We start from the raw sequence: 11243 nt of genomic DNA on the forward strand, positions 1-11243 counted from the left end.
TTCGAGTCTGATTACTCCTAAGCCCAAAGTGAGTTTTTCTAGTTGAATTTGCTCCTCTGCCGTCATTCAATGAGAATGAAAAGACACTTGTGGAATTGACCCGAGGGGCAAAAATGACTATACTTTACTTCTAGGAGCAAATTTTGAACGAATATAAAACGCATGAATACAAGTTGTGCCTTGTAAATGAAAGACAACTTTAAATCTGTTTTGTCTACAAACAAGGAGGTTATAAGTAATGCAACTATATATAAATCTCATATAGAGTTTGATCCTGGCTCAAACACGGACGACATGATGGGTGAATAATGACTAAAGTGTAAAAACCTGTCATTGGGACACGACTAAATAACTAATAGAAAAATAATTAGTCAGAGAAGACACCTTTCTAACTTTTAAAATTAGGTTTTTGACAAAGTATAAAGTATTACTTTGTTTTATTGTATGCATCAAATTTTTTTTATATATATTTTAAATATCTTATTTGATATATTGTTTAAACATATGTACATAATTAATATAAGCATAGTTATACACGACAAGAAAAAAAATTAAGGCACCAAACATTAATATTTAATATTACGATCCAATGAGAGCGAACATAAAAACTATTGCAAGTATGACAATAACAAAACAACAATAGCAATATCAGAACCATTGCATTTTGATTTTGGATTATTATTGGTCATTATCTTGATAAGAAGAATAAGGTTAATAAGTAAATGAGTAAAAGTTCAACACAATGAAGTTGGTTGATAAAGTTGATTGATGAAATCGATTATTTAGTACCTGATCTGATTTAAGGAATGACAATCGTTTTAATTTTTTTTTAAATCTTAATCTTTTTTCTTTTAAGGGAGGTAGGTTATTAGATAATTGACGAAAAACACTTGAATATACGGCTAGTGAAGGGAGTTATTCTTCGTAATCTAATCCGTACCTTCACTATTATTCCGTTCTATTGCGTCCATATTTATATACTTCAACTTACCCACTATTTATATTTTTAAATGGCTTAAAATTTTTTATATTTCGTCTTAAAAATATAAAAGTTTGCCGAATCAAATCTTCGTTAAGAAAAAGAGAATTAATTATATCTTTTTTACAAAAGATAGTTACTAAAACATTTTTAGATTTTTAGAAATTAATATCATTCTATCATAAGTTGAATTTTAGAAATTATCAATAAATTAAATATTTAGGAGACTATTTATTAATTGATCGCGCAAAAGGGTATATACTAATCTATTATAAAACGATACGTAATCACTAATCACCGTTCAAAAATATTCATCTCCGGTTCAAATCCAACAACTTGAACCGTTTGATCAAAATCAACGGCTCAGATAGTTTCATATACCTTTTTAACCCTTCATCTTCTTACCCCTATTTGAATTCAAATCTCATCACTTCTTAACGGCTAGTTTTTCTTTCTTCCTTAACCCTAACCCCCAAAATCCACCATTTCTGTACAAACAATGAAGCATTCAGTACAACCAAGAAGCACAATCTTAAGGGAGAATCAAGAAGCAATGTCGAGTCCAAACCCTAGCTCTGCGAGGCAGAAATGGCTGACGCCACCGCCATATCGGAAGAACAAGCCGTCTAAAGAGAATGCTCCTCCTTCAGATCTGAATTCTTCACCGGCTGTTACCGGTATGAAGATGATGAAGAGTCCGTTACCTCCTAGGCATCCTAATTCCAATCCCTTGAAGCGGAAGCTCAGTGTTGAATCCGGTGGTTCGGAGATTGGCGCTGTTGCTGCTGGATCTTCCGACTCTGGAGTTAAAGTAAATTCCATGAAATTTATTTAATTTTCAGTTGAATTATGAATTGCAGTTTTTGTGAATTTGAATTTGTTGAAGAAAAATCTAATTTGACTTAATTGCTTTATAACTAAAATTTTATCATTTTAATGTTTCCGTATTTGTCACTCTTAGTTTTTGTTCATTACTTGTTGTCTCGTATGATTATACTGTTATTGATACTGATAATATGTTCCGTAAATGATTTGTGTTTTTTCCCTTTGAACTGAGTTAGGGATAAGACCCACTTGTAGGACTATACTGTGTATGTTGGTGTTGTTGTTGCTTTATCACTAAAATCTGATTTTCAAATGATGATGGAAGCCCAAAGGAACTAACTCATTTGACCTGTAAGATCAGTTTACTTGAGATATGTGATAAAGATAAGATTTTTCACGCTTGGTAGTTGTTTTCATTGATAAAAACATGCATTTCTTTCTGGTATCATGCTTTTGCTTGCCGTTTACTACCATCCGCGTATTTCAATTTCTGGCTCTAACGTATTCTGTATGTGAAGTCGTATAATTTGTGAGCTTATGATCCTGCCATGATTTTAGGTTATAGTGAGGATGAGGCCACCAACCAAGGATGAGGAAGAGGGTGAAATTGTTGCACAAAAGGTCTCTAATGATTCTTTGTCAATATCCGGACACAGTTTTACATATGACTCTATTGCTGATGTCCAATCAACACAGGTAGAATGAAACGTTTTGCTTGTTGGGAGATCAATTTGATTAAGTACTGCATTATAATTGAAAAGATGTGTGCTTTATTCTTCCCTGTTGATTTGGATTTGGGTACTTAATGTTTCTGAATTTGATAGGTATGCATAGAAGTACGATATCAATTAATTTGAATGATTCTGCTTTGTTTTGATCTTTCAGCTAGATATATTTCAGCTTGTGGGAGCTCCTCTCGTTGAAAATTGCCTCGCTGGGTTTAACAGCTCAGTATTTGCTTATGGGCAGGTAATTTTAGCATTACGTTTTGCAATATGCTAAATATAAAGCGCACGATTCTATTGTAAAGTATTTTGCTGACATGATGTCCCCTTAATGGTTCATATGACTTGGAGTAATCAGACTGGTAGTGGAAAGACATATACAATATGGGGACCAGCCAACGCCTTGTTGGATGAAAACTTGGCAAGTGATCAACAAGGCTTAACACCACGTGTTTTTCAACGACTTTTTGAACGAATTGAGGAGGTAATATTCTGTTGTGTCTTCTCTTATATGTATGTTACCTTTTCTCAGTTGTGCTGTAGGCTGTATAAAATGTGTATGACCTTAGTGAATTCATTTCCTCTGCAGGAACAAGTTAAACATTCTGACAAGCAGCTTGCCTATCAATGTCGGTGCTCTTTTCTTGAGGTAGGCAACTTGAATGATTCTTTGCATGGTGAATATAAGGTCCTTACATAACTCTTCTAAGTTCTTGAGTACTCATGACTTGCAGATATACAATGAACAAATCACTGATCTGTTGGATCCTAGTCAGCGAAACCTCCAGGTAGAAGAAAACTAACATACAGCGATATTGATTCATTATCTAATATCTGAGAATGTTATATTAATAAATTTTTATTGGCTCACTTTTCAGCTAAGGGAGGATGTGAGAACTGGTGTATATGTCGAAAATTTGACCGAGGAATGTGTTTCTACCATGAAGGATGTGACAAAGCTCTTGATGAAGGTTCAGACTGCAACCTTTTCTTATAACATTGTATTTGACAGATGAATATTGCATTCACATCTAGGTTAATTGTGATAAAAGACCAAGAAATGATAACTGTTGTGCAGTAAATATTCTCAGTTTGTGAGATCTCTTCCCCACCATTGAAAGTTGAGGCTAAATATTCTCACTGCCTTAGACATAGTGAAACGTCCATATATTTGAATGAAAGAAACTTGATCTTATCGTATTTTCTTTTTTTTCTCCACTCTCTCTCACTGTTGTGATTTCCTCAAAGAGGAAGTGCAAGAGTCTTAGTTTCCCTTAACTTAATGCCCTTGCTTTGTTGAACCTCGCTGCAGTTTGTTGGTGTCTTTTTTTTTCCTTTTTCCAGTGTTGTGCTCCACATGAAAATAGAGGGGGTTACATATTTTACTTTTTCATCATCTCTCTTCTTCGAAATTCTTATCCAGTAACAGTGAAAAAATCTCTGGTTTCAATCTGTGCATTTATTAAGTAAAGCCAGTTTTTTACCAAGTAATATCTGAGATCAATGACAAATTTTCTCATCTTCATTCTACTTCTGTTTCTTTTACTTGTATTATTGGAGCTGCCTCCTGAAGATGGCCTGACGTACTTAGAAAAGCTAATAGAACTTGCTCAATGAATATTACAGGGCTTGTCAAACAGGAGAACTGGCGCTACTAGTATAAATGCTGAGAGTTCACGTTCTCACAGTGTATTTACTTGTGTTGTTGAATCACATTGCAAGGTAATTCAATTCCTTATGACTATCATCTGATCTATAATAATTCCATAGACCTTTTACCACCCTTTATTACAATAATCTGATCTCTATAAGAAATACTAATTACCAAGTTGTGCATGGTCTGTTCTTGTCATTTTTTGTTTTACATAGTGGTTTTGCATATTCATTGTATTTGAGATCTGAAAATGTTTGCTGTTGATCTCTTATAAATTTTTATTTTCAGAGTATGGCCGATGGCTTAAGCCGCCTAAAGACGAGCAGGATAAATCTCGTTGATCTTGCTGGATCAGAAAGGCAAAAACTAACTGGTGCAGCTGGAGAGCGTCTGAAGGAAGCTGGGAACATCAATCGCTCCCTGTCACAGCTGGGGTATGTTCTTAAGTTGGACAAATTCTCTGTGGTTTAGTCATCTACTCATAAACATGCATTTCATATTTCTCATTAACTAATTAGATGAAGAAGAGAGGAACTTTGTCCATTTTAAGATGTAACGAGTTTTACTTCATTCAGCAATCTTGGCCTTGGCACTATTACCATTGCATTGATCCATCTAGGGATCCTTTACTCTTTCTGGAAGTTTTTGCTTTCCTGGTATGATCGTGCACACCTTGTAACAGGAAAAAGAGTTCTTTTTCTGCAAGTGAAAGCCATACACATAGTGTACGATAATTATTTGAAACTAACCATATGAATGTTTTTCCCGCATTCTTTTCTTCCTGAACTGTTATCTTTTTCTAAATGGTATGAAATGGGTTGTTAAGAAAAGTCTGTGCTTCACACAGAATCTGATAAAGGAAAGTAGAACTCCAATGGCAGCTTCCTGGAATCTGGGCATTTAAGACATGCTATATAGTACTGTCTGCCAATTGAATGCATCAGATATACCTTTATATCATGAATGAATGTCGGGGGGAATGTACTAGAGAGAGAGAGTGCATGAGAAATTCATTTCCTTGACACTAAGGTCAGACGGTTGCCAATAAATGTCATACATCTTGTTAAAACTCAAATTTGTGTGTCACTATGTGTGTGCCTGGCTGGTTATACTGGTTTTTTCTTCTATAGCTAAAATCATTTATAAGGATTGACTTAGGCTGACCATTTTGTGTACTAAAGGAACACTTCTGTTCCTTCGTATCTCCTACTGAAGCTTAGGCTTTTCCTTTTTCTGTAAGAGTTTTGTAGAATTTCAATTCTTTTCATCCGTAGGGTGTCAAATCTGTAACCTTGTCATCTCTTTTCTCTTTTCTTTAGTTTGAAATTATTTTCGCCTTTCGCTTCTGATTACACTATTTTTCTTTTTGAGATTTGCAGGAACTTGATAAACATTCTTGCAGAAGTTTCCCAAACAGGAAAGCATCGGCACATTCCCTATAGAGATTCCAAGTTGACATTTTTGTTACAGGAGTCTCTTGGTGGGAATGCAAAACTTGCAATGATATGTGCCATTTCTCCAGCCCAGAGGTAGAACTAGAACCATATTTGCCTCAATTGTATTTCATTCTTGTAAAGTTTACATTTCAATATCTTTAACTATTCTTGAAGTTCTCCACTCGTGGGATTACACTAGGTATGGTGTTGTTGTATATGTAATTGTTGATAATTTGGAGTCCTTTATTCTTCTTGATAATACAGTTGTAAGAGCGAGACTCTCAGTACCCTGAGATTTGCCCAGCGCGCAAAGGCAATCAAGAATAAGGCTGTTGTCAACGAGGAGATGCAAGATGATGTAAACATCTTGAGAGAAGTAATACGACAGTTAAAGGCAAACACCTGAACCCATTTTTGTTTGTATCTGTCTTAATAATTGGCTGGCGTATTCCTGTTTTTGTGAGTCTTGATGAAATGAATGCCCTTTTTTCCTTTCTCTTTACAGGATGAACTGATAAGAGTAAAGGCCAATGGATCTCAAGCAGATCAAAAAGGAAATCATTCATTGGGGTGGAATGCACGTAGAAGCTTAAACCTTTTGAAATTCAGCCTCAACCGTCCAATGACATTACCTCCTCTAGATGAAGATGGTGACACAGAAATGGAGATCGTTGAGGAAGCTGAACTATTAGGTCTCCTGCCGGGAGGAAGTAAAGAGGTCGGTATCTTGCGAAAAACTCTTTCCAAGAGTTTCTTGGTTGGTTCTTCTGAAGGACGTAACGAGGAAAAGCACAGCTCATGCAAGGGAGAGGTAGGTTCTGAGGATGCAGACGTCACCATGGAGGAAGAGGTACCTGAACAAGTTGTCCAACATGAAAACAAAGTTATTCATGGTGCTGGGCTGCAGAACTTGGAAAATTGTTCTATGGCTGAAGAATCAATTCACGAAGAAGAAAATGTTGAGGCTGGTTTGAAGAAATCCATGTCGAAGCGGCTTGATAGTGATTCTTCTCAAGAGCCCATTGAAATTGATTGTTTGCCATCTCTGGCCATTAATTTGATCAATCAAGGAGTAAAAGGGGAACTAATAGAAGAAATAGCTTCGGAGCAATGTGAAGGCTACAATGAAAGAACTCCTGCAAACTCTTCTAAATGTTCAGAGGGTGATGCAGCCTGTAGAGACGTTAGTGTAGTTACAAATGATATATCTCCTATTTTGAAGTCTCCCACTCCAAGTATTTCACCAAGAGTTAATAGCAGTAGAAAAAGTCTAAGGACATCATCAATGCTGAGTGCTTCTCAGAAGGATCTTAGAGAGAGTAAGCTGGATGAACCACATTTTTCCTTCGCTAAGCCTTCAAACAGTATTTGTTTGGACTCTCAAGCTAATCAGAGAAGTAAAAGATGTTTTACATCGACTGAACAATTAGCTGCTAGTCTACATAGGGGACTTGAAATTATAAGTAATCGCCAGAGTACATCTTTGAGGCGGTCCTCGTTCAGATTTTCTTGCAAACCTGCTGATATTAGAGCAATTATTCCAGTTGCTAAAGTAGATGTTGGGGTCCAAACTATTGTTACAGATGATCAGTCATTTGAAGGAGGGTCAATTTTCTTGTGTAGTAAATGTAAGGAAAGGAATTCCCAGCAAGAACTTAAATATGCCAATGATGGCTCAAACATGCAATTGGTTCGTGTCGATGAATCACAGTTGGTACATGCTGATGGATTGCAGTTGGTACCTACTGATGGATTACAGTTGGTACCTGCTGATGGATCACAGTTGGTACCTGCTGACGGATCACAGTCCTGCGAAAAGTTCAAGATTCAAGTACCCAAAGTAAGTTTGAAGATTTTATGAATTGTTTGCTTTTGTACTCTGTTGTATTTATTTCTGTGCAATATTTTTACAGGCTGTAGAAAAAGTATTGGCAGGAGCAATACGGAGGGAGATGGCACTTGAAGAAATATGTGCCAAGCAAACTTCTGAGATCATGCAACTCAACCGCTTGGTAGGTTTTGGTTGGTCAATTGAGCAACTTGCGACATTCATTATTTCCTTCATCTATTTTACATTTATTGCAATCAATGGGCAGATTCAACAGTACAAACATGAGCGAGAATGCAATGCCATTATTGGCCAAACACGCGAGGACAAGATTGTTCGTCTTGAGAGCTTAATGGATGGAATTTTACCAACAGAGGAGTTCATGGAGGATGAATTGTTATCACTCACTCATGAGCATAAGGTATGTGTCTGACTTGAACATTGTCTATTGATATGTACAATTTTTCATCTTGCTATACATGTCTAATTCATGATTTTCAGCTTCTGAAGGAGAAATATGAGAATCATCCAGAAATCTCAAGTGCAAAAATTGAATTAAGAAGAGTTCAAGATGAGCTGGAACAGTATCGAAACTTCTTTGACTTGGGTGAGAGGGATGTTTTGATGGAGGAGATTCAGGACTTGAGAAGCCAGCTCTACCTCTATGTAGATTCTTCACCGAAACCATCCAAGAAAGAAAGTTCTCCTCTGCAATTAGCTTATCCATGTGAGTCAACTGAGCCTTCGTCTTTATCTACTATTCCAGAGTCAACTGAGGAGAGTGCTGAACAGAGAATTGAAAAGGAGAGGATTCAATGGTCCGAAACAGAGAGTAAATGGATGTGTCTTGTAGAGGAATTGAGGTTAGACTTAGAAGCTAGCCGCAACATGGCTGAAAAGCATAAACAAGAACTGAATTTGGAGAAGAAGTGCTCGGAAGAGCTGAAAGAAGCAATGCAGATGGCAATGCAGGGACATGCACGCATGCTTGAACAGTATGCTGAACTTGAAGAGAAGCATATGCAATTGCTTATAAGGCATAGGAAGATCCAAGATGGTATAGAGGATGTCAAGAAAGCAGCTGCAAAGGCAGGAGTGAAGGGTGCTGAATCTAAATTTATCAATGCTCTTGCTGCTGAAATTTCAGCTCTAAAAGTTGAAAGGGAAAAAGAGAGGCGCTATTATAGGGATGAAAATAAGGGGCTTCAGGCCCAACTGAGAGATACTGCCGAAGCTGTACAAGCAGCTGGTGAATTGCTTGTGCGGCTTAAAGAGGCCGAAGAAGCTATCACAGCTGCTGAGGTGAGTTTTTTGGAATCAATTGTTTTCCTAGTTTCGCTTTATTCTAGTATGTATTTTCTAGTCATTGCAACACCAACGCTTGCTTTTCTAGTCCTTTACAGTCAAGACTCATTATGATGCTACTCCTTGATCATTATATTGTTCCTATATGTCTCTCTATCCACCTATGATCCCATGTTCTTTTACTTCTAATTCCAATTCTACATAGAGGGTCTCGCATTTTCAATACTTTTATGTGAATATATATCCCTGTAATTACAAGGCTTTGTCATGTAGATGAGTTAACACATCTTCTATAAAAATACCTTACCAAGTACTGTGAGGAGTGTTTGAACTAACCTCACTGCAACCAGGTTAGATACTGCCACGTCTTGCTTTGCTCTCTTAACAAGGAAGCCGTTCTTATTGTCTTCCAACTAAACAAGGAAACATCTCTTATTATAATCTTACTGAAACAAATGACACTCTTCTCTTAGTTTAGACATTCATCCCTCTAGTGCTAGTTCACCTCGAGCAAGTACAATACATAGCCTGACATTTTCATCTGAATATAGATATTATTTTCTGTTGTTTTGATATCCTACAAACTCCTTTCTACAGTGTTTTATATCTTTCATGTTTTTCTTGAAATTATAATGGCTATGTCGAATGAGCATTTGGATCTGTTTTTATGTTTGCTTACTTGGTCCTCTAGAAGAATGTCCATACTCATTGACTGTGGATAATGTAGTACCTCCACTGGATGTGGAAACTAGCTATGTTGGCTTGAGCTATTAGTGTTAAACAATTAATTGTGTTGTAGAATTACTTTAGGTGACGAATATTTTGAACTTTGCTTTTCATGATATATCATACGAATATTTTCGAACTTTGCTCATAGTGCCATTATTTGGTTGTCATGAAGCACGTTACCCTTCTTTTGGATATGTATTGTTTGGCCATAGTTATCTGATAAGTTCTAATCTTGTGCAGAAACGAGCTATTGAGGCAGAGCACGAAACTAACTCAGCTTACAAACAGATAGATAAACTGAAGAAGAAACATGAAAAGATAATCAACAATTTGAATCAGTTACTCGAAGAATCCCGTCTGCCTAAACAAAGATCAGAAGTCATTGATAATTCTGAAACAAACACATATGATGCAAGGGAGATGATGACTAATGAAGGTGATCAGCTAAGCAGAGAAGAATTTGAGTCATTTTACAATAGAGAAGAGGAGGAGGAAGACTTGTCAAAATTAGTAGAGCCCTCGTCTTGGTTCTCTGGATATGATAGGTGCAACATATAGACTAGACAATATGTGATGTAAAGGTGGTGGTGTTTGTTGTATGTACCAATAATAGTGTGTTTACATAGTTTTGGAAAGGTGTAGCTTTTCTCTTCAAATTTCAATGATAGGAATTGTCTCACCAATTGTGAAAGGATACAACTTAATCTATCAAGCTCTTTTGTATCCAATTCCTTGTATTGATCAATAGGCCTAATGATTGGGTTTTTTTGTCCAATGGTTCAAAAATTATGTGAGGCTGCTTCCAGTGGTTCGAATCCCATTCGTCGTATATATTCCAATTTCATTAAACAAAATGATGTGCTTTTTTTTTCTCTGAGTCTCAGGTATCAACAGGATCTTGCTTCTTACTAATGTGGGCTTAATACAAGTGTGGGATTCAAGAGTCATCCAACAAAGGTACATTTCATAATCTTCCCAGTTTTGAATTGGTATAGTAAATTATATGCTGTCAATCTACTCCATTCATTTTTGGCAAGTCCATATTTCTAATATTGAAAACTATAAGTGGATGTGGAATATGGTATATGTGATATTATTTATTATTTTCTACACAACATTGAAAATCATATGTTGAGGAGTTTGTGGAAGGGGTATATCCATTGTTTTTCTTTATTAAAAAATTTGTAATGTGCATTATTTGGTAGGGTGGGACCTAGAAGTAGAGACAATAGGAACAGTAGAAAGATCCCAAGGATGTTTACTAGTAGCTTGGATCATTTATTTGCTTGGTTTTGGTGTCAAGAGGATAGGGGGCAATCTTCAAGTGGCTCAGACTAGTATGCCCATTGCATTTTTTTGTATAATATTTGGAAGCCAAGAACAGACAGTCCATTAGTACTTTGGAAAACTTTGTTGATATTGTAGTCTATCATATCATGGAGACCATTAAACAAATAGCTTGTGGGATTGTCCACTCTGACATGTAACTCTCCCTACTTGTGGACCATTTTTCTCTCTTTTTTGCATAGTCACTTCTTTTTCACTCAAACACAAAGGATAGGAAGATACCATGTACACTCTCATTCCCTAGCCATATATTAGCCATGGAATTGTTGTGGATCCCATAATTGCTTTCATAACACCATTCAGATTAGATCAGATCAGCTTATATGCATCTCGAATATTTCAATAAGTATAAATTGTGTTTTCATTAAGCATGAAATCACCTAACAAAATCGTATCTCTACACAAGTCCGGCCAA

At 36.3% G+C, this 11243-nt stretch overlaps 1 protein-coding gene across 1 annotated transcript; it reads left to right on the forward strand.

Annotated features, from left to right (window-relative positions):
• Positions 1-1394: 1394 nt before the first annotated feature.
• On the forward strand, positions 1395-10296 carry LOC107029281 (kinesin-like protein KIN-12B). The gene is made up of 16 exons (XM_015230663.2): positions 1395-1790; positions 2363-2500; positions 2690-2773; positions 2888-3013; positions 3119-3178; positions 3264-3317; positions 3408-3500; positions 4156-4251; positions 4472-4617; positions 5563-5712; positions 5884-6013; positions 6125-7459; positions 7533-7631; positions 7716-7868; positions 7949-8749; positions 9722-10296. The coding sequence occupies exons 1-16, from the start codon at positions 1479-1481 to the stop codon at positions 10037-10039; spliced, it is 4095 nt and encodes a 1364-aa protein (XP_015086149.1). The 5' UTR covers positions 1395-1478; the 3' UTR covers positions 10040-10296.
• The last annotated feature ends 947 nt before the right edge of the window (positions 10297-11243 follow it).

Source organism: Solanum pennellii, chromosome 9 (genome assembly GCF_001406875.1).
Source record: "Solanum pennellii chromosome 9, SPENNV200".
NCBI lineage: Eukaryota > Viridiplantae > Streptophyta > Magnoliopsida > Solanales > Solanaceae > Solanum > Solanum pennellii.

Coding starts and splice junctions, on each gene's coding strand:
- LOC107029281 (XM_015230663.2), top strand. CDS start 1,479: ATGAAGCATTCAGTACAACCAAGAAGCACAATCTTAAGGGAGAATCAA. Junction 3,179..3,263: donor GTCGGTGCTCTTTTCTTGAG/GTAGGCAACTTG, acceptor CATGACTTGCAG/ATATACAATGAACAAATCAC. Junction 8,750..9,721: donor AAGCTATCACAGCTGCTGAG/GTGAGTTTTTTG, acceptor AATCTTGTGCAG/AAACGAGCTATTGAGGCAGA.